Source organism: Poecilia latipinna, unplaced genomic scaffold, assembly GCF_001443285.1.
Source record: "Poecilia latipinna isolate Pla-1442-1.1 unplaced genomic scaffold, P_latipinna-1.0 Scaffold3209, whole genome shotgun sequence".
Classification (NCBI taxonomy): domain Eukaryota; kingdom Metazoa; phylum Chordata; class Actinopteri; order Cyprinodontiformes; family Poeciliidae; genus Poecilia; species Poecilia latipinna.
Window position 1 is genome coordinate 857 of NW_015115825.1, and position 27,170 is coordinate 28,026.

Consider the following 27,170-nt stretch of genomic DNA (forward strand, 5'->3'; position numbering starts at 1 on the left):
ACTCTCATTGAAGTGTTGAGTGTTACTTTACTATGTTGCTCTGTCTGGAGGGATGAGAAGTAATTGTACTCATTTCCAGAGGTAAAACCTGCCAAATGTACAAATCAGCTGCTCTGAGTTCCTTCCAATAATACAACCAGTACTTTTTCATATTTTGTAATGCAACAACCATAACATTTTTATGAAAAACTACTACTACTACTAACAAAGCATGATCACAACAAACTTTATGTCCCCACCATCTTTTACTCTTTGGATATCTGCAGTCATTGTTTCCCCACATGTAGCAAAAATGTTGTTTTACATTTGACCTGAGCAGCTTCCAGTCTGTGGGTGGTGGTTAACTGCCGCGGTCACGCTGCCGGATTGGGAAGTTCATGACTCCTGGATGTCCTGTTGATTTGTGCAGCTCCTCCAGAGCGGCCATCTTGCTTCTGATCAATGCTCTCCTTCTGGCTGGTCACATCAAGTAGACAGACGTATCTCAACAGGTCTGTCGTTGTGCAATGCTCTTTCCAAGAGTAAGAGACTCCACTTGGCAAATGGATCTTCTGACTGCAATTTATTTCAATGGATTTTATTTATGGGTATAAGAGTACAGGGGTTGATTACAGAAACTTCTTCTTAAATATTTGTAAAAAAAAAAAAAACACACACACACACAAAAAACATATTGTTTTCTTCACTTCTAACAATTACACTATGTGTTGATGGGTTTTTTTCCTGGCTTAGTCATGCCAGAAAAACGAATAGGAACAGTGTCTACTTTCACTTTTTCTTTGTTAGTTTTTAGTAATTCACTCTCGGAAAAAATGACACTTAATACAGAAGGAATATTGTCAGCAAAAAAAAGAAAAAAATCCATCCATCTCAGCAGAAATTTTCAGACGCTTCAGCACTACAGGGTACGTTGGCAGTATTTAACGCCGTCTCTCATGGGGATTGTGTTTCAGGTCGGGATCTGGAGAGAGAGTGTGGTCACCAACTGTCAGCGAAGATGGAAAGATAAGTCCGTTCGCCGAGCCTGATGCACAGGTAACCACCGTCTTCTCTGGATTTCCCAAATGACAAGTCTGAGGGTGTTTTGTCAGAATGAAATTTGCATAAAATTTGGAAGCAGTCACAACTCGTCTCTCAGCTTGACTATGATCAGGCCTTAGTAGGAAACTACTCATAACATGACACCATGTTGAATGGGATTCATTAGGAAAGACATTTAAATAGTGGAGGTAAGTATATGGCACCATAAAAGAGATAGTGACTGATTTTTACTACCCAACATCAAATCTTTAATCTAGTGAAGCTAAATTTGAGTTATGCTCTAAAATCAGCTGTCGGTGATAGTGTCTTTTACAGCCCTTTGCATCTCCCACAGGAGAAGGTAAGTCATGTCTGCGGCCATAACTGTGACCTTTACAACTTAGTGGCTGAGTGGTTCCAGTTTGTTTTGACAGCAAACAGAATCTATGGAAACAGGCACAAAACTCGATCCACAAGCTGCATGTACATGGTCATTAAGTCTGTTATAAATGGGAGAATGCGTCCCACTGTTCGCTGGAACCGTGTTGAAATAGTGTCTCGATTGTTCTCCAAATGATCAGCTGCCAAAAGGAGATTCACGGCATGATGAACTCCACCAGATGAGCTTTTTCCAATTTTTTCCCCCCCAATTTCTGGCACGCCTGCTTGTTTCTGAGCACACAGAGAATGAGACGTGTGTTGGGTGTAAACATGTGTGCACATATGTTGTGCGTGAAGAGTTTGTACGATGGAAACAGACAATGAGAGTATTGTATACGTGAGAGATGCTCAGTTGTCAAGGACTGTTGTGGTAGAATTGAGCCTGACCTGGATTTGTAACAAAATATACAGAAGGTTAGCACTATTGCTCTTTGTTAAAAATATTCACTTTCACTTTTAAAGGTTACTTCTTATCTACATCAGCTGATTTCTCAACAGTGACTCTGTCAGCTTTCCATGGGAGTTTCCCTACACAATACTGTGATATTTTTAGTATTTGTCAACCATTCCCAGCCAGCAGTGATTTTCTCAGTAATACGTTATACAGCTGTGAAACGGATCACAATGGTGACTTCAGTCATTCATATTTTAAAAGAAACATTTACAAAGCATGCATTAATTCTTTCACATCATTTTGCAGAAGTTACCAGACAGAGCTTAGTGTTATTAATGCAGGATGAATAAATACTGTAAATGAGATGATAGTTTATTTTACTCACTCAATGCACAAAGAATTTTTGCAAAACTTTGTGCATTTTTTCATCTTGAACGCTGTTATACATATCAGGTGTGAGTATCATCTGCAGTGAGACTCCAGCTGACCAAAGATACTATTTCTATAGAAAATGTGAAGCTATAAGCAGCAAATATTACACAGCATGTGATCCTTTAAGATATTTGATTTTAATCTGCCTTGATGTCTCAATGAAACTGCATTTAATCTATTGTGTAGTCCTGTTAATTTTAGTTCTCTTTTTCAGAGATAATGAAAATTGTCCAAATATTTTTCTGTAAAACCGGTGGCCCTTCAGCCTTCCTGACTCAGTCAGTCCAATCTGAGGTCCTGGTTTAACATGCAAAAGCAAATCCCAGACCAAAGTGAGGCAGACAATCGGCATCAGTTTATACAAACACAGACGAGCGTGACAGGAGTGCTCTGCCTGGTGGAAACATGAGAGCAGCAAATCCTCCCTGTTCTCCCTTTTCCTTTTTCTCCATCTCTGTATCATCTCATCCAGTCCTTCCTTTCTCCTTCAGCAAACTCTAAAAATTCTCTCTGGCGTCTCTTTCAATAAAGTGAACCTGAGCAGCTTGAAATCACCAGCTCTGGGCCACTTCAGTGTCACACTCAGGTGGAATCTTCTTAGCATGAACAGAGGAAACATCCGCTCCCCGAGCCACAGCTCTCTCTTTCTTTGTTTCCGGCTGTTTTTTGAAACTGCTTGAACGGATCACAATGCTGATTGTTCCTGAGTCTCAGTGGAAATGATATACACATCGTGACCTTGCTCACACAGGCTGACTCAAACGTTGCACCATGTGATATTTTTGGCTCTGATTTTTATATCAGAGCAGTGATGAGCTGCTGTAGAAACGGCCAACAGAGATTGACTGGGCATGACAATCGAGTTAAAAGTTTTGTTTTCAGTAACTTAAAGAAAGGTCTGCCATTCAAAACTTGTATTTACAATTCACTTGTAAAAATCTGGCTTTGTGCTAAGGGTAACAATATTTTGTTAGCTGACAGCATTTGAAGATGGCGCGTTTATTCTTGCAGTCCCAGATTAACAGATGGAATATTTATTAAATAGTTGGAAATTCCAGTCTGACTTATGGGAATTTACTACTGAGCAGGAAGTGACACATGGAAGGTGTGAGATGTTTCCTTTCACCTTGAGAGCCCTGGAGATTCTCATAAAAGTTTGAGAGGAAATGCTGTAGTTTTTGGCTACCAACCAAGCAGCCATGTGACTGTTTCTATAAAACAGTAGAACCATATGATGCAGGGTTTTTTCTTGGGAACTGTGCTCATATTTTGGAAAGAGTGACCACAGGATGGAAATGTAACTTCTTAAAATAGAAATGATTGTGATAAAGACGAGTGGTAAGGGTTAGGTCATGATGAGGTGTCAGGAAGGCCGTTGTAAATTGCTTTCGTTTTAAGTGTTATTCTTTTTGTTTTGTCATCAATGTTGTTTTTTGCAGTACGTTCTTCTTTCCTGCAGCTTTTTAAACGCCCAATCGTTTGCCTTTGCTTCTCTGCGTCAACATGAATCCAAATTACATGTTTGCCATCCAGTTGGCATTTTCAGAAGCACTTGTATAGCATCACTGAAAAGTAGACAGTACAAGTTAATACAAAATGTATTTAGTGGGAACCGTAGCCCAATGAGGGGATAAACAGTTCCTCCAATGAGATCTGGGTTTCCTCCTTCTGGGATGTCACTTGAAAACCTCCCAATCCTGGAGCTTCCTGACCGAACATCCTCACCTGGCTCCCCATGGTACAGACCAGCAGAGAATCCACTCTAAGCTCCCAGCAGATGACAAAACTCTGGGTTTTTGTCACCATGATTCCTAATCTCATATTTTAAAGACCTCCTAAGGAGGATTCAGAAATGTTTTCTTCCTCTTATGGACATTGAGAAATGCACCACAGTTCCTCCCCCACCAGTTGCTCGGCGTTGCTAATCACCAGACTGACGCAAGTACCTGCAGTTTTTCCACACTTACAAGAAAAACACATTTGGCTGATTGGAAATATTTCCACCAATAGTCATGGTGTAGAATTTAAAGTATCACCATCCTTAAGTGTTACCTTATGAGGGTGACGTCAATTTACAATTGGCAAAAAGAATCTGCTTCTCTGTCCAGCAGCAGCGTGGAGGCTAGCGGCTCCAGCTTATTGACCAGCTAAAATCAATTTCTAATAGAGCAGCAGTTCTGAATGCAAGGTCAGGTCAAAGTCTGTTAATGGATTAAAAAAGACCTTTACAAAATATGCATCAGATCTTTTTATAAATGGCTTTAACTGCGTGGTTATCAGCTTTTCTCTTGAAACATTTTCACACACCAATATGGTTATACTACTCTATCAGTTACTCGTGTTTTAAAGTGTCTTAACTGAAGTTATAAAGTGGCAGCTTCAAGTAAGTGGGAAATTCCTGCTGTCAATGTTTAAGTCAAACAGCAGTTCTTCTGGCTAACAGTTCCTCGGTGTCATTCATGGCAGCTAACCTATCATTATACTGTTAGCTATTGTGGTCAACAACTATGGTCCTGTGGAAAGAATGGGGCCTCACAATGATGAAGCCGAGAGGTCTGGATCACACGTCACTGGAAGCTTCCAGTCTCAGCTCAGGCGTTGGCAGCAGAAAGCAAATTCTCCAAGCTAACATTAATAGGAGCTGACAGATAAACTCCTTGCATGACTTGCAGGCCATAATTCCCCCAGTCCCTGGAACTGAATTATGCTTTTAAAACAAAAGTGTGCACATAAAGCACATTTGTTTTGTCAAAGGAACAATGCCATTGTTTTGAAGTATTTGCTGTTAAAGCTGCTGTTCCTTTCAAGATGGGATGTCCAATTATTTAATGGTCTATTGACCTTAGCAAGCCTGACTGTTTGGTGTACCGAATGCTTCAATAATTCACTAAATATTCTTCTTTGACATCCCACCTGCAAATCATTTTGCTTTTATATGAGTGTTTGTGTTCACTACCTAACCACTAATCCGCTGAAATGTCCACATCGGTTTCAGGTGCGTAGCTCTCGGCATGTTGTGAAGTAGATGGAGTCGTTAAAACTTTTTTTTTGTTCATGAGGCTCCACCTGTCTGGAATCATTTAGGTGCATTTGATTTACACACCTTTCATTTTCATGTGTGTGCAGATTAAAAGGGTTCCATTTTGGACTCATTTTGACCAAAATGGAACCCTTTTTACCCACCTGAGAGTATTTAACTCTGATTTAACTGTGATACAGCTTTGATTTAAAGCTTCTTTAGTGAAAAATGGGAACACTGCATGTGGATTAAGAGTGGATTACTGGCCTTTCAGCGACCACAAAACTACTTGGTCCAGGCAGTAACACTAGAACAAGCTTTAAAAATATTATACCAGCTTTTTTCATAAACAAAAAAAACATTTTTTAAGGTTCCACCACACACATCTTTACAGGCTGTGCTTGATTTTTGCCAGACATTTTGCTTTGCATTGTTGGCAGATATCTCTGCTTTGGTCTCTTCTTCAGTGAATGACTTTATTGTCAATGTGCAGAGAATCAGTACAGGGAAATTAAGAATGACTCTCTTCTAAGGCCCGATTAGTAAAGTAATAACTACAAACAAACACACAATTTTATGTCCAAAGAAGATTGGAGACTTGAAGTTGGAGTTGTCTTCAGATGCAGCCAACCAACCCTGAATGTATGAGCTAAAAAACTTTTTATAGCAAGCATTCAAATCAAACTAAACACATCTTAAGTCTTTTTTAATTGTAATGCTGAGGCCTGTAGGTTCTAAGATGTAGAATTGTCACTTTCTTTCCTGTCCCCTCATTGAAAAATTGACATGTGAAAAATGTTTCTTGCTGTACAATGACCTTGACCCTTCTTCTATTAATTTGCAGCAACAATTGTTTTTCTCCAGTCATTGTTTTTTCTTGGTATGAGTTTATCCACAACTGTATGCTGCAGAACAACAAACTTCCAGAACTCCTGTTGGTTAATCTAGTTTACTGGTCAGCAGCTCCTGGCTGCTCTTTCTATTTTAACTGTATGGTCAGTAAAACTGTTACTAAAGCATAAATTCATGAGTGGTTAGGTTATTTACATTTATTAGAATTAACTTTTTCTTTATTGCAAAATGTTTGTAAAACATTTAATATTTTCAGACCAACTTTTCTGCAGCACGTGATACTCTTTGTTGTCGTCAGGGCTTTTCAAATGGGGGTCAGGCCCGGGGAACCGTGAAGCGCCGGTTTGTGTTTGGTTAGTAGTGCAGGCTGCTATCTGAAAAGCTTAACTTTGAATGAATTAAACTATGCAGGAGGCAGCAAAGACAGGAAGTGGGTGCATGTTTCAGCATTGCCATGAACTTGTATGTGAAGCATTTGGGTTTAAGTCTCCAGTTATAAACAAACATGTGCTTTCATTTAAGCTGCTCCACCTTTCAACCCCCAACGTCTGTCCTCTGGTCCCGAATCACCGCTCTGCCACAGTCTGACCCGCTGCGCACTGAGACGTTGGACTTTCTGTCAGTGTATTGAGTGGACATGTTTGGGCTTAAAATGACCTCAGTAACACATTTTGAAGTGTGTAAGTAAAGTCAAAAGTAAACACATACTTTTCTCTCTTTGCCCTGACTCTTCATGGTCCTTCCTGTGTGTACACACTCCCTTACACTACAAGTCTTCCTGAAACATTAGTCATGCTTGGTTACGAGTGAAAAGCACGCTGTTGAAATCACGTGGATTCCTCGATTTATGGGAATTGGACAATGCTGGGCCTCATAAATGGAGTAGTTCAGTCTGTTTTTGTTTGGAAAAGCAAGTTGCACCAAATTTTACTGAATTGTAAGGGTAATAAAGGGCTATTTTATCTTTAGATAAAAGCCCACATCAACATCTCTAAACTTTTAAAATGAAAATATGCATCTTTATTGAGGAAGATTTGGCACAGGTAACTTAAAGACGGCAAACTGCTGCACCGTTCCTACACCTCAAAGGCACTAACAGGTTCTGAATGTAAACATACTGGCATTTTTATAAGGCATGCACCAGATGTGCTGCCTTATAAATCTTCCATCCATCTAAAGAAAATATCTGTGGAACGGGCGTGGACGGGGAGAACGGAGAGAGCGCTGCAAGAATGAAAAGACAAAAGGAAAGGCTGACAGGTTTGGCTTGGCTGGGTTCAATCAAAACACATGAAGTCACCCCATTTCAGTCAGGTGTGTTCGGTTGAAACTGTCCCAGCTTTTTCAGTATTTCTGCAGGAAATGCAGAATACAGGTGTATATCGTAGCTGGAAGATCAGAGCACATCCTTCACCTTTTATTAATTTTATTCTAAGGATAATGGCATCTAATCTTTAGCAAATTTACAACCAGGGCCTGAGCAAGCAAACTTTGTGTAGCTCTTCTTGGTCACTTCCCTCTAGGTCTGTAAAACAAAAATTGATTCCTTGACTTTTATCTTTCTTTTGAACATGTCATTATATATGTTAACAAAGGATTACCTGTCGTTCTCCACTCATGTTTGCAGAGATCGGTATCATAAATCAAATGTCTATTAAGTTTCAACTGGAACGTGTAACAAAATCCACTCTCATGGATTTTCTTTCCCACTTTTCTAAGAGCACAGACGTGACTAAACTCGCCCGGTTGTCTCAGTTATTCTTCTGATTGTTATCTGGAGATTTAACCTTGTCTAAGAGTGAGAAACGAATAATGAAGACTAAAAAAGACATGTAGGGACAGCTATTTGTTTTTGAAGAAATTCTGCCTCAGTTATGGATATATTCTCAGGAAATTGAAAGATTAAAGAGGATAAAGAAAAAGTGCACATGAGGACAGCAGCCAGAAACAGAAATCTTAAAAGTCGAATGTTATCAAAATGTTTTGTTAGAAGGAAAAAGGAGACAACTGGAGGGAAAAGGGTTTGGCACAAACTAGTAATAGTAACTTAAAAAATCCTGCCAATGCTACATTTTTGGTGGATCTTTTCATTTTAAAATAGAAGTTGATTTCAGAATTTAATTTGTTCAAAGAATCTTCACACTCCTAAACTGTTAGGCCAAACCAAAGAACTTCCAAAAACACTGAGGCCTTAATGTGGTTGTCATGCATTCAGCAGTGTAAGAATAAGAAGCTAAAGACAACAAGCAGGATCTAGTCTGGCCTGTTTGGTTCTAGTTTGGTCGTCATTGCTTAGAATTTAGTTTCTTTTCTTCTAAACTGCCTCTCAAAAGTTATTCACATTTAACTTTTTTATTTGCCTTTTTCCACTGTTGGATAAAGACCACAAAATTAAATGTATTTTAGTAGAATTATATGTAATACCACAACAATAAAAAAACCCTATGCTTAACAAATGTTAGACTTTTTTGTAACAAATTGACATTAAAAAGTGAATTCTCAGTCCTTCATTTTGATACAACAAACACTATTCAGTGAAGGCTTTAGTTTCTGTTTGACCATTAGCAATGGTCCATTAGTGAACAAACAGCATGAAGACCTAGAAACCCACCAGACAGCTTAAACATCTACTATCACTTTTCAACCTACTATCCTAAAACAGGAAGTGAGTGGCTCACTTAATCTGACTGCTGCAGAGATCCACAACTGAGGCGGCATGAACAATACAACAATCCAGGTGATGATGGGATAAGTATTAGTTATGAACTCCACTCTGGCTTTTGTGGAAAAATAGCAAGAAGAAAATGATTGTTGAGATAAGCCATGAAGGCTTGTTGCAGCTTGTAACAACCAAACAGGAGACATTAAAAAGAAAGTGCTTTGGTTAAATGAGACCAAAATAAACCATTTCACTCTACACCCAAAACGCTAAGTCTGAGGTAAACCTCATTCTGCACGCACCAGTCACACTGGGTAACATGGTGGTGCCAGCATCATACTGCTGGAGCACGGAAGCTGATTAGAGTTGATACGAAGTTAGAAGTTGGGTACATTGACATCATGGAAAAACCTGTTAGTGTCTGTAAAACACTTTATACTGACAGGGGGGTAGGATTTCTTGTAGGACAATGACCGGTCAGATCTACGCTGGAATTCCAGTGTGGAACGGCCCAGTCAAAGTTCACACCTAAATCCATGTTGGAATCTTTGGAAGGACTTGAAGTGCACCCTTCAGATGTTCTCCATCTATCCTGACTCGGCTTGAGCTTTATTGCAAAGTAGAACAGGCGGAAATGTCTCCAGATGTATGAAGCTGTTAGAGGCAAAACCCCAAAGGACTTAAAGCTGGAACTGCAGCCAAACTGGTTTCACCTAAATACAGATTCATAACACGATTTTCAAATGTTATAAAAGAAAAAAAAAGCACCATCTTGTGTTGGTCTGTCGCATAAAATAATAAAATTCCTGATGTTTATGGTTGCAACATGAAAAAGTGGAGAAAACTTTATTGTGGTTGCTGTAGCTCTGAATGCAAACTCTTCACTAATATTTTAATCAAAGCGTCTTTTGTTCAAATGTGCCTGTATTGTTGAATTTTTAAGGAGTGTTTGTGGTTTACATTTTCTTTAATAGCATGGGACTTATGGAGGACCAACACTGACGTAATAAAAAATAAAAGCATAACTAGATTTTTATGCTTTATTTATGCTAAATAGATATTTATGCTTTTATTTTTTTATTATGTCAGTGTTGGTCCTCCATACGGACTGGACAATGGTGGGAAATTTGAAAGCTAAGGCTTGCTGCTGCAGAGGGAAATCCTACTACACTTTGAAAAGCTTTGATTGCATGATTACCATAGACCTGTGTGTGTGTGTGTGCGTGCGTGTGGTCCAGGGGAAAACTGAGAACAGGAGGACATCCAGCAGATCCATCTGTTGAAATAACAAGGGTTCTGGCTACAGAGGCGCTGAACCTCCAGCACCTGTGACTGAAGCACTTTAAACCAGCCCAGAACACACACATGCTCACACACACACACATACACACACATGCACCCATTCCACTGGCTCAGAATTACAGAAATCTGTTTTTCATGCTGTTGCATGGTCGAACTTGTAAACAAGTTTCTCCATCTCAGCTAAAATGTTTAAAAACTCTGAAGCTGTGATAATGTACAGCTTTGTTTAGTCAGTAAAGCTGCTGGCTATCTTAGAAATTCAAAGGCCTGAAGCGGTATCAGAAGTGGTGACATAAGCGCGAGCGTTGCAGTAAAACCTTATCTGGAAAATTCTGTCTGTGAGACATCCGAGCCCGGCTGCAAAGCGAGCATTATCTCTTAAGTGCGCTGATAGCTGCAGTAAACACCGAGCAGCTCGATGATGTCACATTGCGTTTGTGCAAATGCATGAGGAGGGTGTTGACCTCTGCACAAACTCCAAGGATACAGCAGTTATGTAGGTGTCGAGGCAAGGCAAACTAAATGCAAATGTAACAAAAAGTAGACAAGGTATCATAAAAACTAATATTTGATTCCTATTGGAAAGCAGTACAGAAAGTGGAATCTTTTTTAAACGTTTTCAAGTTTCTTTTCCATAAAAATCTCCAAGCATCATCTCCACCATTATGTTCGATTTTAACCTATTTTCCATTTAAATATTAAAGTCATCCCTTCTGACATGCCTTTCTTCCTCTTCTTTGTCTCTTTTGCAGAATTTCCGTCCCATCAGCAGCAGTTCTGGCAGCTACGGACGTAAACCTTCGTACACCTCTGATCCACAGTCCCCTCTCACTCCTCAGCCCACTCACCTGAACAATGGACACACCAGACCCAACAACGGCCACAGCTATGGATATGGGAACGGAACTGGGCATGCTCAGTACAACAACCCAGCAGGGCTTTATGCTCACAATGGCAGCAACGGGGACAGATCCCTGCCAGGCAAGATGGGGGGTCTCAGCCTGAGCGCCACACACAGGTGAGACAATAAACGTGATTTTCAAACGACATAAGTGCCGACAATGAACCATAATTTGCAGGATCAATAGCTCTTGTGGATTAGGTGTGTGAGGTTGTTTTTGTGTTCTAATTTGCACCTTATTTCTGCTGTTTTAATTAGTCTTGTTCTGCCTTTCTGAGCTTTTCTCTAGAGCTACCATCAAAATAAGCCCTCATTTTAATGTGTTTGTTCCCTATAAAACCCAGATTAAAGAAAGAACAAAGAGATCCATGTTGTTTTCCTGCTGTAACCTGTACGAGTGGAGAACAGTGAACCATGTCCGTGCAAGCTGTTAAGGCTTGTTGGCTTTCAGAATATCTCTCCGTGAGATTTCCCAGATCAGCCTCATTGCACACCACGGCTGTGAGAAAACCACACAAGGAAGTAGGAGCCCGTCTCCAGCAACGGGCTCTGAAATTAAAAAGTAGGATTTCATTTAAAAACAGAACTGTAGTATGTCATACATGGCAGATGTCGGTATGTGCAGATCTTAACAGAGACCCAGTTTGGATATCCTGCGACACACCTGCGCGGCTTGCCCCTGATAGCCTGGAAAAGCCATTTGCTGTTGTGTGTTCCCTCCAGCAGGTTATAAACCTGTGTCTCCTGTTCCCTGGTGAACATCCTCTGAAAAACTCCCAGAGTTCCCTGCGACTGGACTGTTAATCCCATCCAGGTCTCCACCCCAAGCCCAACGGAAAACCCAATATTTAAAACTATTTTCATGGCACCCATTGACTTCTGTCATTCTGCTTCTCCAACTGAACCTATTACTGCCATTTTTCTCTATCACTCAGCTTCACTTCAAACAGAGCTGAGCGTTTTTTCTGTCATGTAACTTCCTGGTGCTCCTGAAAAGGAGTCTGGAGACAAACGTGCCGTTAAGTGTGTCTGGTCTGCACACATCTGTCAGCAGCTCAGCTCATCATCTTCCTAAAGCTTGAAGCTTTCAATCTGGATGAATGAGCAAGCACAGGCATGGCATGGAGCGGCTGATAATCCCAGAGTAATCCCAGCATAAGGAATCACATCTAGAGAAAAGGAAACAGCTGTTCTGGTGCATCCATTCTGATTTTATAAAACCGTTTTTCCACTCTTGCGTTGGTGATTTTTTTCCCTTTTATATTCTTTGTTTTTTCTTAGTTCATTGTTGTATATTTAACCTAAATCCAGTGTTAAAAATATTTGTTCACACCTGATTATTCAGAGCATAAACAGGAGCGTGGCTGGTGACCACGTCAGTTTGTGCTGACGCTGATGTTTCCAACCCTGTGACTAAAGTTGATTAAGAATCAATGTGACCCAAACAAGGATCAAAACTTTAATTAATAAGGTTATATTATAGAATCTTATGAAAAAGAGATAAATCAATTTAGTTATTGATGATTGTTTGTCAATCACCTAATTTTACCAAAACATTTTGCTTTGTAGAAAAACAGCCCAATAAGTTTTAAGTTCCCAAGAAATGATTTAAATATCAAAAAATATTATTCCTGGCTGATACAGTTATAGACTTATTTATTTAAATATTGCCTCCAAATGCAACTTGAATGCAAGAGACGAAAACCATTAAACAATAATGTGCTGCTGTTTCTTTGGAAGTAATAAACATTTGCATCTACCTTTTATCTGATTTTAACAAAACTCAAAATACATTTTTTCAACAGCATTCTGTTTCTTGATACATTTACAGACTCAATGCAGTTTTGATAAAGATTCAAGTTTTTCAGCACATAACAACCTGGCTGATTGGTTGGTGCGTCACTAACCAGACTCTTCAAATTAACATTACACACATTTGATGTAACTGCAGGTTGTGCAGTGAGTGACAGCATGTGACTCAGGTTGACCACTGGATAATGTTAATGTGGGATCTACACTTTAAGTAAATTGTTTCTTTATTAGCTGTGTTTTGTTCATATAAAAATAATGCTGCATAATCAGCATTGTGTGTGTAAACCAGAATCTGTAGAGATTTATTCTTTCCTCCTTCATCCGTTGCTAAACACATGCTGTTCTTCACCCTTCTTCACTCCTAATCGTCATCTGTTGGCTGCTTTGCAAAAGCTTTTACTGAGTCATGCTTCTTATGTGGTTTTCAGTCCAGAGCCTCCTCCGCAGTCCCCAGTGAGTCGTAATGGTTTCGACCCCCAGTCAGATGTCTACAAGATGCTTCAGGACTACGAAGAGCCCGTCTCTGCGCCCAAACAGTCTGGCTCCTTCAAATACCTGCAGGAGATCCTGGACGCTGAGGACGGAGGTACGGCCTCGTGTGTTTGTGTCTGATATTTAAGCAACAAATGGAATCAATCCAAACCTTTGCAGAAATATCAGCATAATCCAAACATTTACAAAGTCTTCTGATTGTTGAATAGTGGAATTGTAGGTTGAGTTATGCTCCGTTGAAGTGTTTTACTGTCTATGCAGAAGTGTCAGGAAATGGTTCAGAATGACAAACAGAATGTTAGAAAGTTGTACATTTTAATTTGTGGCTTTGTCAAGCTTAAAAAGATACATGTAAAAAAAATCAGCACAACTTTACCACCAGCTGTCACAATACAGTTATGTTTACTTCAAAGTAGGCATGAAATAAGCATTGAGTTCTGCTCACATACATCAATGCATTTCTTCCAAACAGTCACATAAACACAAGGCGTTTGGGAATAAATAGTTCCTGCTTTGCAGATGTGACTTGTGATTCTCGCTCAGGGAACCTCTGACTGTTTGAAGCTCCTCTATCTAGTGGCATAGTTTTCCTTTTATAGAAAAACACTGACAACCAAGTTAAAAGACAGATAGGAAGGAGGAGAGACAGAGAGAATAACCGAAAGAAAAGCAAAGACAAAAGGAAAGAGAAAGCCTAACTGTTTTAAAATAGATCTTGACTCGAAGAAAGTCCGGAGGAGGGAAGTTTTGGTAAAGCAATTTAGAGCAAAAACAACTTCACAGAAGACAATAAAAGTGAGAAATACGGCTTTCCTGTCCGACTACTTGGCATTCTTTCATTTGAGGAGGAGTCATGTGATTCTGACAGCAGCAGCAGAAAGTTAATCCCTGGAACTAAAACCTTCTCTTCATGTTTACCACTGAAGCTGGACAAAAGTTTAGGGAGTGGGAGAGGTAATTATAACTTAGTGTGTATTTATACAACAATAAAATATATTCATCATTAATGTTCCTCTTAGAATCTAACATAAAAGGAACCTTTATAAAAGTGTTTGGACTGAGTGGAGTTTGTAACTTTTAGCTGCATCAGTAAACTTCTCAGCCGCTAAGTAAATATCATTTTTATATTTTCTAGTAGAAAGTATCACAAAAACCTTTTGATTTTTGTTTTAAAGATGAGAATCTAAGTCATACCCCAAACTCAAGACTATTTTTTTTTATTTTGAGTAGGATTTTCGATTTTGTTGTAAGTTAAATATAATATTTATTGAAGTTGCAGCTTGCAAAACAAAACAAAGTATTTTGCTAATTAAAATGCATAAAGAAGAAAAGTATTTGTAAATGTAAGTAAAATGAACAAACAAAATAATGTAAAAGGGCAGAAAACGTTTATGGTATGTGTGTGTGTGTGTGTGTATGTATATATATAAATAAATAAATTCATACCTGAGATGAACATCAACACGTTACTCGTAAACGATGCTCGTTCTCACATTGTTACTGTTTAGCAGGGAAACAGGACATCATGGATTATAGTTACTGGTTCCTCCACATTCTGATCAACGGTCACTTTTTGTTGAACCAAAACACAAGCAGGAAGCAGGTAATATAATAAATGTTTACTGACAATGAAGGATAATGAAGTACTCTTCAAGACATGAGGTGATGGTAACAGAGGAGCGGTTACTGAACAGGAAGGACTGTTTAACTGAAGAGAAAAAACTGCAAGGAGAAACATGGAAAACACAAGGATCAGTGGAACTACAGCTGAATACAAGCAAGAAATACTTCAGAAAATGACAAAGCTAAACCAAAACACTCATGACTTAAACATGAAAGTATAAATTACAAACATGCTTCACTTACATTTATTTGAGATACTTTTGAAGAGTACATTTGTTTACATTTTTTTAAATATTTTTTATTCTAATGCATTTTTTTGTTCAGTCTTTTTCCCACAGATTTAGTATCAAGCAATCTTTGTTTTTTTTTTTTTTCTTCTGTATTAGATTCTGTCACAACATTTCAGGCTGTAGCTTTGAAGTGAGAGTTGACAGGATAATTCAAAGCACCAGAAACAAAGTAAAGTGCTCCCGCAGTGAGGCCCGGGGCAAAGCCAAACCGCACAGCTTCTCTAATTTATCACCTTCATAACACTTAGTGGACCACAAAAAACAAGAGCTGAAGAAGGAGACAAATGCTAACGACAGATGAAAGCGACTGGAGGCAGAGAGAATCTAATGCCACTGATGAACTTTACAGATTAAAAGCCGCCTCTCTTGTCTGCTGTCTTTCAGCTTGGGGAATGAAGGGTTGACTGACACTTAAAGCCCTTCAAGATGCTTCAAGTTTACAGAGACCCTTTTAAAAGCTGCATGTCTCTTTGTTACTTTGGTGCCTTTAAATCTGAAATCTAACCACAGATGTTTCACATCTTTTTTTTTTTTTTTTTTTTTAAAAATGGTTCCCCTCATCCAGTTTTGCCAAACTGTGTTGACATGTGACTAGTTGAACAGCGCTTTACTTTATTATTGAGCTTTTAAATCTCTCTAGCTGGTTGCCGTCTGAAGGCGTGAGCTCCTGCAGAGGTCATGTTGTGTTTAAGGGGCTTTTAGAGGAAAAGCAAACAACAGTGACAGTTGGCCAGAAATCCTCCAGACTCTGACCCGGTTTACTAGAAATAATAGTCGAGCTGCTGTTATAATAAATATTCTGTCGCTAAAGCCGACATGGAATTTTTACAATAAGAAAACAGTTTAACAGAAACTCGTATTTTTGCGATAAAATTCTTTTTCCTGAAATTTATCTTGGTTTTCTGTAACATTTTAGAAAATCAATTGCAAACTAAATGTTTTCTGCATATTTTTTCACAAATTCATGTTGCTATTGCAGTAATGCAGTAACATATTTATCTTTCATAGACATTGAGAAGGAAAGCCATCAGGCTATATTTATACTAATATTACATTGTAACCATTAATGGAATATATTTAAGCCCAAGATTCTTTGTACACCTGGTATATTTATATAAAATTGAATCTTTTAATTTTGCTAACATATTTCTACTGTCAGTAATAATAATGCTTTGGAGCGGTGCAGTCCAGACTTCAGTCCAGTGGAGACTCTGCAAAGATTAGGGTGTTGGCAAGGAGAGCTCAAATACTCTCAGATTTTATTTTGCCAAATTGCCTTTGGAAACTTGCAGAAAGCTGGTCAGCAATTATAAGCAGAGTTCAGTTGCATTAATAAGTACATTATTTCAATGTTTATTGTTTATAACTAGCTTTGCTGTAAAATAACAAACCACTTTGATACATAAAGCCATACATGGTGAACAGATGTATTCATAAATGCATCTATTGTTGTCTTCATGTGGCTGAAAAGTGGCTGGGATTGTTTACATGAGCTTTAATTTCAACATCATTATGTGGCCTAAATTTGGATATCAAAAGTCTGATGTTTTGCAAAATATTTGTTTAAGTCTGTTAAAGAAAGTGAGGTGTGTGTTGTGAGCAGAGCAAATCAGATTCTGTGAATCAGGCTACTGTATGCGGGTCCACCATCGGAATATAAAACTCAAGCAAGACTAAACAAGCCCTCACTAATTGCACTTTCTGCATTCATGTGTGTGTGCGTGCGTGTGTGTGGTTGGAAACCCTTTATTAGTCAGCCTACTTAATAGAAAGTCACTCTATAGTTGTGCAGCACATAATTTTTTTTTCCATTCCAGTTCTTCATTACATTATAGAGATACTAAAGCCACATTTAATAGTGAATGTGGCTCAGTCAGTAGTTCAGTCACATGTCTGCAGTTAGTGAGGAATAAGAGGTGCTTGAAGCCCAGCTCCAGATGAGGGCTGATTAAACTGTGGTTAGTGTTCATCATACCAGCCCGGTTGGCTTGAATATCCTGTCCTGGCACATCATCAGTGATGTTGATCAGTCATACTATGAACTCCTCTGATCTGCTTTACTGCACTTTAAACGACCAAAGTAGCTCAGACATCCAGCGTGAAGCACGCCACATTCATACCCACTAAGCAGGCATAACTAAACACCTGATGATCTAAGCTGACAGCTCTTCATAAAACTCACCATCTGTGGGAACTCATCTACACCCACCATGATTATCACCCCTATCGCTTATGCGTCATTACTTTAACAGATTGTAACAAGATTTGGATTTGAAGTCAATAAAAATGTGAAGAATCTGACTCCGACTGCTCCTGCCAGTACAATAATTGTAATTCACAAATCATGTGATTGTTGCATAATGATATGATGATTAAATTGTGGCTTTTTGCGGCATTGGTTGTTTTCCCTTCATCAGTCGGCTTTGACTGGTGAAATCTTACCAGGAAATGCTGCTGCAGAAACATGAACAGAGAACACAGGAAAGTCCTGGGGAGGAAAAAACTTAGTAAGAGGAAGAAAAGGAAAATTCAAGACAGTGATGTAAGCTGAAGACGAAAGCAGAGAACAAGGAATGTTTATTTATTTCAATACTTTTCTTTTATTGTGCTGTGAAACGGAGCGCAGTGCTGTGCCTACACTTGCAGTGGCAGCACGTCATCCTGGTCTCATGTTTCAACTTGATCAAAACCAAACTGCATACAGTGGCTTTACATTTTTAGAAAAAGAACTGTAATACTTTATTATTTAGCGATCCAGGTTAATCTGACGTCATTAACTTTCAAGTGGTTTGTTTGAATGAAAAAGCTTAACCTATTCCTAAACTTTCACCACTCCTCCACTAAACCAAACAAATCATAAATATTACTCTTCTAAAAGCTCTCATATAAATGTTTTTGCACATTTTTCCAACATTTGCAGAGGGCATCGGTTCTTATTAGGAGGATTTCTCTGTCTGTTGGTCATTTTGCAGCAAAGCTCCATAAAGAACAAAAACGTCTCACTGAAAAACAAATTAACTCATCAGTGAATTATAATTTTTGACAATTCCAGTTTCTGATGTTCATTATAGGATATTCATAACGATAAATTCCACCAGATAATAAGATGATGCCGTTCAGTTTAGTCAGTAGCATGTCAGTAGGAATTGGAGGTTACAACACCTGAAAGTAATGTTGAAACATCATTTTGGTTCAATGCATTTATCACATATCTTGTATAAACTGCAATAGTAATTTATGGTACCAAAGTAATAATTTGTGAAATCTTAATCTCCTGTCATACCTCATCTGTTTCCAAGTTTCTGTTGCTACAGATGCAGTCAAGTAAAAAACAGAAAACAATATTCATCTTGCCAAGTTACACAATATTTGTAGCAACTTGTTATAGAGAAACCTGTATCCTTTCTTACAGTAATTAACTCGTTTTCAAACGTTATTTATTACCTGACAGCATGAGAAATTAATCTTCCTGCATTACACGGAACTGATGGTCACAATTTTCAGATCATTTTGAGAAGTTGCAGGAACTTTCCGTCTAGTTCAAACATGCATGGAAAATATTTGAATGAATGTCTGAAAGCCATTCATCTCACTGATAAAATAAGCAGAATCAGAAATCCATTTATCATCAAATCACATTAAGCAAAGCAAACACAACCTGTGTGTAAGATAAACATTTAGCAGAGACCTACAGAGAAAGTGTTGATGTTGGAAAACTGTTCCATGTTTATGTGTGAGAGTCTTGCTTGTAAGATGTCTGACAGCTGAATATTTTTGGGTTAAAGTTACGTTTATTGTTTTGTTGCAACAGGTTTGTCACCAACAGAAAGAATGAGAAGCTTAAGATCTCCGGTCAGGTCACCCATACCAAAGCTGGGCAGCCCGATCCCCAGCCCCATGCCTGGTCTGCAGAAGCTCCCCCAGTGCTCACGCTGCTGCAACGGCATCGTGTAAGTACTTTAAGTTCAATACACAAAGACATTGTAATACTTTTTCCAACTCAACAGAAAAAGTGTGTAATGAATTGCATGGTTTAGATATAAGCGTATGACTGCTGAAATGCTTACACTGCATCTGGAAATCGTATATCTTCTGCCTGTTTTGTCACGTCGCCTACAGTCGTAAAGTTTTAAGACCCACACCATGCTAGGTGAGTCAAGGTTTTACTCTGGCTGGAATCAGAGAGGTTAACTCGCACCATTCGACCTGCACCAACCAGCCATTATTTCTCAGAAAGTTTATTTTAATGATTAATCAAAGACACACTCCACACCCAGCGTCACATAGCTGCATGGTTAGACGTAGGTACACAGATGCACACAGTCTGTTTGCCAAAGTTCCCACCAGCACCGGTAACCCGCATAAAAGCTGCCACAGGTAGGCAGTGATGTCATCCGCTTTACACTGACAGGAACACATTGGGGGGCTTGCAGGCAGGAACAGCCTATTATGACCTCTGAGCATTTTACAGCGTTTTGGAGCATGTATAGAGCTTTGTGACGAGAGGTTTTACAGTCAAGCATGACTGGTTTCATTGTGGTTAAAAAAGAAGCAGGATTTTGTTTTAATGATCACTGTGCTGCAGTCCAGAACTAAAACATTAAGCTGCTGTCACAGTCTGTCTCATTTTGGCATTTCTCTATGCATGTTTAATGCTCATCTAAAAGTAAGGGGATTATTTTGTGAAAAATTAGGTCTTGTCGTTTTTATAAAGTATATGTGCTGCATGTGATTTGGCCACGTTCTGCATGTTGCCGTGTGCTTTGACAGCACCATGTGTTTTAATTCTGCTTCCTGCCTAGTGATTGCCTCACCGTCTTCTCTGTCTAAACATTTATGGTCTGTGAGGATGAATCTCAATATATTACACTACCATGGCAACGTATTAAACTTACTACTGCATTTTTCCTGCTACTGAAGTTTTTATTCATAGACTTGGATAGAGCAATCAGTGAACAGCTTTATTCTTTAGCAATGGTTTATTGTTACAGTGGATGATAATAATGACTTTAAACTCTGCATTCTTTCACATGACTGAGTGGGTCATCCCACAGTCTTTCTGTATTAATGTCATTTTATGGTCTTGGTCTTATGAAAATCCAAATTCTTTGAAAAACTGACAGGATTTGCATTAGTTTTAGGCCGTAATGAATTTTACAGAAAAACCCTAAAAACATATAACAGAAGCGTACAGGATTTTCCCTTTTTAACTGAATTACTGAAACTTGGTGGTATTCTGATGTATTGATATATACTTGTGCATATCAGTAAATGTGTTGTAGTTAAATTAATCAGAAAATTGGCTGGACGGCAAACATGTTGTAGATCTGTCAAGCATCTGGCGTGTCTGAGTGAAGGAATCTTCATGAGTGCAGATAGAGTGTCTGCAGAAGTTGGCATGAGAGTTACTAACATTAATATTGAGACAGGATTTTTAAATTAATCCTTAACATCTGAAGTGGAGAAAGTCAGTCATTTTTACTTAGAACTATGTGAGTTCTAAGTAACAGAACTTGTTTTTAAAGTTCTGTGACTCTTAAAAAGAAAACTCTGTTTTTGTGTGGTACCACAGACCTCTGTAATATCTCGGTCAGTAAATAGTGTGACTAGAGTTTTATTCAGAGCAGCACATAAACTATTTGGGCAGCCAGTTTTCTCGTTAATAGTTTGCCTCAAGAATCTGTTTTGCTACATTCCATTTGAGCCGTAAAGTTGGTTTTCCTGTTGCATCTCTTATAAACAAAGTTTCATTAGAGATTAAATGCATAAAAGTCACAGAAACCCATGTTAATGAGCTTCTTTGCCTAATAAGAGTTGGTCCTTTATTGAATACAACAATTAGCAAATCCATCTGTTTTTAGCTTGCAGCTGGAGCCTGATGAAGTTGGCTTTAATTTAATCACTGTGATCCCAGCTGTGACTTCCAAGGCAAATGGAGCCAGTTTCCAGGCGTGACAGCTCTGGTCCTTCTGCATATAAACACACTCATAATGTGTCCTTTGATACGTGATAACATGTGGGACACATATATTCAAATAAGCAAAGGGCTATAAGTGGCTGTAAAAAAAGATAATGTCTGATTTGTATAGATATTGTTTAAATAAACAACTGTGTCACTGGACAGTTCATCATAACTCATTACCTTTTAAAGTGTTAATGTGATGATGTCATCTCCCTGAAGCAACACAAGCTTTTTGAAAACTTTTTTGTTTGCATATGAATTGCACCACTCCACAATTATGACTGCATTTAAAAAAGGAAAACTGTAATATTCTGAAATTAAAAATAAAAGATGTAGATGTGGCACAATGAGGCTCAAGGTGAGTAAAGTCTGAAATGAATTTATATTGTGCTTACGTAGTTATCAAAGCATCAGCAGACACCCATAGACACTGAGGCTCTCAGAAGGTACAGACACACCCTTGGGAATAAAAAGAACTATGATAAATCATTTTGAAACTGTTTCCATGTATGACATCACATTTAAATCCTGTGCAATTCAACTGAAAAACAAACACATCTGTCTAAAAAAACCTGGTTACATAAGAGTGCACACCTTTAAATGAATGCTTTGTCAAACATCTTGTGATTCATTTTAACGTTCAGTCTTGTTCGGTAAAATTCTGTCAGCATTTTTCAGTAATTAGATGAGCCCCAGATTCTCTTGTTGGATCCAAAACATCATTTTCCCTCTTATGAAGTTAGAATTATGTGTATTTCTGTGCATGTTTGGACTCAGTGATGCTGCAAATGAAATCTCTCTTCATCTTCAGCTTTCTAGCAGAGGCTTAAAGGTTTTGGGTCAAAACTGACTGATATTCAAAGCTTACATCCGACTCTAGCAAAAGTAATATGAAAGCATGATGCTGCCACCGCCATGTTTGGCAATTTCCAAAAACATTTTTGTTTCATTATACCATAAAAATACTTTGTCAAGATTTTGTACCCTTTTCCTGACTGGTACTGTTTTACAGTTGAATTTGACATGTCTTTACAAAGTGGAGTGTTTGAAAAAGATTGAAAATGTGGAAGATTCAGAAAAATCCAACTAATAAAGATTAACTTTATTTCAGGTTATTCAGACGGCAGGTGTGACATTTACCAGACTGATGAGTCGCATGCTTCTAGTTCATGGTGCGAACATTTAGCACCCAGATCATTGCACCTTCTTCTTTTTTCTTTAATTTTTTATATTAAAAGATTGTTTTCAGTTCAGTGGTGCAAAATAAACACCTCACCATATTCTGAAAAGGTTTTAAAACTATCAGTTCTAATTATTCAGCAGATCAAATGTGAACATTTGACCAGGATTTATCTTCACTATGTAGGTTTCAGATACTAAACACTGACAGACTTTCATGCTGTAATTAAGTGAGTTAGCATGAGCTACGTATGTTTGATGAAAGGAAAAGCATCTCAGCCACTATGGTTATATTTCTAGAAAGAAGAGAAAATGCTCTAACCATTTTTTTATTTTTGCGCAGTGGCACAATCGTAAAGGCCCGGGACAAACTCTACCACCCAGACTGCTTCATGTGTGACGACTGCGGCATCAACCTGAAGCAGAGAGGCTACTTCTTCATTGAGGACAGTCTGTACTGCGAGACCCACGCCAAGGCCCGCGTCCAGCCGCCTGAGGGCTACGACGTGGTCGCCGTGTATCCTAACTCCAAGGTGGAGCTGGTCTAAGAGGACGAGACTGGCTTCATCTGTAGCAGAAACGGGGAAACCAAAATCTAGTGGAGTGAGGAGCTGAGCGTCGTCACCAGCTGTGATCAGGCTCTGTCGCGTAGGACTGCTGATCTTGGATCAGTTTTGCCTCCCTTGGTGGGGGGGAGTGGTGTGAAATTTCCATGATCCCAGATCAGCGCTCTCACTCTGACAGGTTTGATTAATGCTGTGCATATTGAGCAGATTGAAATTTCTAAGTTGAAGCCTGGAACTGAAGAATCTCCAAAAACCATTAATTTGGAAACTCCATTATTCATCATTCATTGAATCGTGTTTTAACCTAATCCAAGAAAACAAAATCACCTGCACTCATATACAAAGAACTGTGTTCACATGCTTCCAGATCACAGATAGTAGTCTAATATTTAATGTCATTTATAAAACTCACAATGCACATTTAAAAGATGAGACAAAAACTAAAACTGATTTCAAGAAGTACATCCGTTTTCTGCTTATAACAATTTTCACTTTGCAGATCCATGTGGTCTGCAGTGATCTGTGGCTTACGTTTCGGTTAAGGGGTTAAAGCATCATTTTAACAGTACTACAGCTAAATATTGTTCTTGTTCTGTTTCTAACTTACTGGCAGTTCACTTTTCACTTTTTAATGCTGCAAATACGACTTTTTTCCTCCTATTAGTAAACTTTACCACAGCATCTCACGGTGTGTCAGAAACGTCGATCAGAAACTCAGAGCTCAGATTCAGAGGAAAGTATTTTGTAGAAAATGCCTCTGTATGCAGAGTGAACTGTTACTCTGCACGTATTTTCACATTAAGATAAGATATTTTTATACAGCTTTACATCCACATGTCCATCAACTTTATGGTCACTTTGCAGTGGATTTGTTTGTTTTGGGGGTCAGGAGAAGAACTGGATCAATAAGGTTAAATACTTTTATACCGAATTGATCAAAGATATGCATGCAATATCAAATATGTACATACATCCCTCCTAGTATTTGGCTAGATATCTCTTAAGTTGTACTTTAACTACATGTTTTATTGCTATAATCAAACTTCTGGCAAAAATCCTATTGGATGTTAAACCTGATTGAAAAACGTTGGTTCCTAACCCTGAACCGTCTGCGTAGCGTAGACCAGAGAAACGTTTCAGTTTCATTTGAAAACCAGTTTTGATTAGAGATTCAGATTATTATCCAGTTGGAACCTAAATGGTTTTTAATTTTTCTAACAGTTGTCCTTCCACCGCTGTGCCGATCACATTGAACCCTGTCTTCTTATCTTATCAGTGTTTGTCTTTGCCTGATCATAAAACTTTTCTCCAGAAGATATTTGGCCTTTAATGTGAGATTATGTAACTGCAGCAAAAGAGAAATTTATTTTAAAGCTTTCTAAGTTATTTAGTTATTAAATAACTTGTTAAAGTACAACTTATAATGATACTTCCAGTGACTTTAAAATGTGTCATAAAAATGTCAATAAATCTGAGCTTAAAACAAATGAACTCTTTGTCCTGAAGCTTGGAATCCGGCCATTTGGAGCAGAGTACAGATCTTTTTCTGAGGATGTTTTCTTACTTTTGCACCTGACTGGGAGAGGAATTTCAGCTATTGCTCTGAAGCATTCCTGCTCACATAAACAAGACTCCCTGGGTGTTTTTAAAGCCTCCTCAGGCTGAAACCAGAACCCCCTTCTTCTCCTGACAGTTTTAAATATGACTTTATGCATCTGAGACTAGAGGCAACACAATGGAAACGGTTTCAAATAAAATTAAAAACTAGTAAACTTGGACTTTACAACATGTGGGAGTAAAACCTGCTGCTTCGGGTTTTCTTGGTGCCAAACCGTCTTATTGGGAGAGAAAAAAAGAGAGAAAGTGAGAATACGGATGTATGTGCATCTATTTGTACCCTTAAGAATCCATGAGTCCGCTTAGAGCTAAGGTCATGAAGCCAATAACATTTATTTCTCCATTTCCTCTGAGGAGACAGGAAAGTGTCAGGAGGGAGAAGACTGGAGATGATATGTAACTTCCTTTCCTGGAATAATAAAAACGGCGTCAATTTGTGACCATCAGTCTTATTATGAATAGTGAAGTGAACTGGAGGAGAACGATATTAATCTTAATTTTAGGAAAATGTCTAACAGTTATTTTTTTAATCTGAAAGAAGAGTGAATTTTGCAGTAGTTCCTCCTTTTTTAGCTTCTTTGCTCGTAATTTGTTTAAATTATGTGAAAACCTTTAACACCACATGCTGTCTTTGATCTTGTACATATTTTGTTTCATTGGGATTGGTTTAGTATAACATCTCACTTATAGACCATTTGCATTTCATGTATCTTTAAACAATTTCTTTGAAAAAAGTTTGTATTTTTTCCTCTGTTGTTTAACTTATTGTACTGCCAACACATTTTTCCTGTTTGTGTTTTTTTGTATTCATTGTCATTTACTGTTCTTTCTTGGTTTAAATAAAATGAAAACTATAATTGCCTGATGTGATTTCATTCTGGATCTCTCTACAGTTTTTTCCACCAAATAGATTTCTCCAAAGAGAATCCCTTCAGTTTATCATAGTTTCACACAACAGTTGTGACATCTCTTTTCTTTGTGTACTTTTCCAGGTAAAGATCACTGGGCTGCAAAATTGCTGCACAGAGGCCATGAATATGGTTATAAAAATACAGCGGTCTTGTTTTTGAATAGTTACTTTTTGTTTTTAAAGAGAAATTCTAAGTGAGTGTGGTAAACTGGTTTAGCTGTGGAGATTTGGGAAAAGTCGTTTTTAATCACGTTTTAGATCCTATTGATGGATGCAGGTGTAGAAAATAAAAAAAAAAACAAGTCATCAAGCTTAGAAACTAGAAAAACAAAAGCAGAATCCATGATTGGCCCGACGGTTATAATACATATAGTTTCACTTAAAATCACCTTCACTTATGGGCTCAATCCCCTTCAGTGGAAACATAAATGCTTTCAGAAAATCAATACTTCAATATAATAGAAGGCTTTAAATTAAACCATTCTGAATATAGAATTTGAAAAACATTGTAATATGAGCACTTTTCTTAAATCTTAAGATCATGTAAGTTGTTCTTAAATCCATGGAAACTCAACATGTATGGCTGGTTAGCTCAGCTGGTCAGAGAGTGGTGCTAGGAACGCTCAGGTCAACACTTCAAAATACAAAATTGCTGGAAAATAAACTATTACGCATGTTTATTTATTTAATTTAATATGAGTGCTTTTGTCAAGATCATCAAAGTTGTTCTTAAATCGATGGAAACCCAGGGTTAGGCACAGATTATCATCACCTCCCTTGGTTCTCTTTGCTTTCTGGTGCCAACATCCTGAAAAGTTTTGAATTTATGTGTTGCTGTGTTTGGAAGATTGTCCATTTTCTCAGGTGTTAAAATGTTTGAGCCAGCACACGCAGGCCTGATTAAAATGCTCAAACATGTAGTGTTCCTGCTAAAGCACAGCACCTTCCAAAAGTAATAACCCTTGAATGGTCTCACATGTTTTAAGCACTAAGATGAATTTATTTCATTGAGATTTTATGTTACAAATCAACAAAAAGTTGTGCTCAATTGTAAAATGTAATTGATATAATAGGTGTAAGTTTTTATATTACTTGAAAAGCGTGCACTGAGTCCTGCTGAGTCAATATTTTTTAAAACCACCTAAAACAGGGTTTTTTCCATCTTCTTTTTTGAAAAATGTCCTTGTTTCAGTAAGATCGGTGGATAATGTCTGTGATATTTAACTCTTTCTACATGTTCTTCCTAATGAGATTTAGGTCTGGACATTAACTGGGCCCCTTTGTCAAATATAAACGCCTTGGTTTAAACCGGTTTATTGTCACTGGTTGTATGTTTAGGATCACAGAGCAGCTGGAATGTCGAGTCATTTGCAGGTATTCCTCCAGGACTGCTTTGTGTCTAGCTTTAATGATTTTCAGAGCTCCACCTTTTCTTTTACAAAGGTGGAGGTGGGTAGACCACATTTCACATAAGTCTTTTTCTTTTTGAACAAGTAATCTACATTATCATTTTTAGAAAAGAAAAGCTTTCTTTTCTAACAAATGATGGAGAAGAAACAGCTTGTTAAACAGCATCCTCTGTTTAACATGGTGGAGGAACAGTGATGCTGTTACCTGTTTTTTGCAGGTAACAGAATTTCTTGGGATGATCCGATGTCTGGTTTGTTAAGAAAAAAATTATTTGAAACACCATGTTTAA

General features: G+C 38.1%; 1 protein-coding gene across 1 annotated transcript; it reads left to right on the forward strand.

Annotated features, from left to right (window-relative positions):
• Nucleotides 1-927: 927 nt before the first annotated feature.
• LOC106940396 (PDZ and LIM domain protein 4-like) lies at nt 928-25,418 on the forward strand (the record flags this gene model as incomplete). Its single annotated transcript, XM_015023133.1, has 5 exons — nt 928-1,035; nt 10,872-11,137; nt 13,261-13,418; nt 19,049-19,187; nt 22,722-25,418. Coding segments are annotated over 5 exons (876 nt in total), but the record flags the coding sequence as incomplete, so codon positions are not given.
• Nucleotides 25,419-27,170: the final 1,752 nt, after the last annotated feature.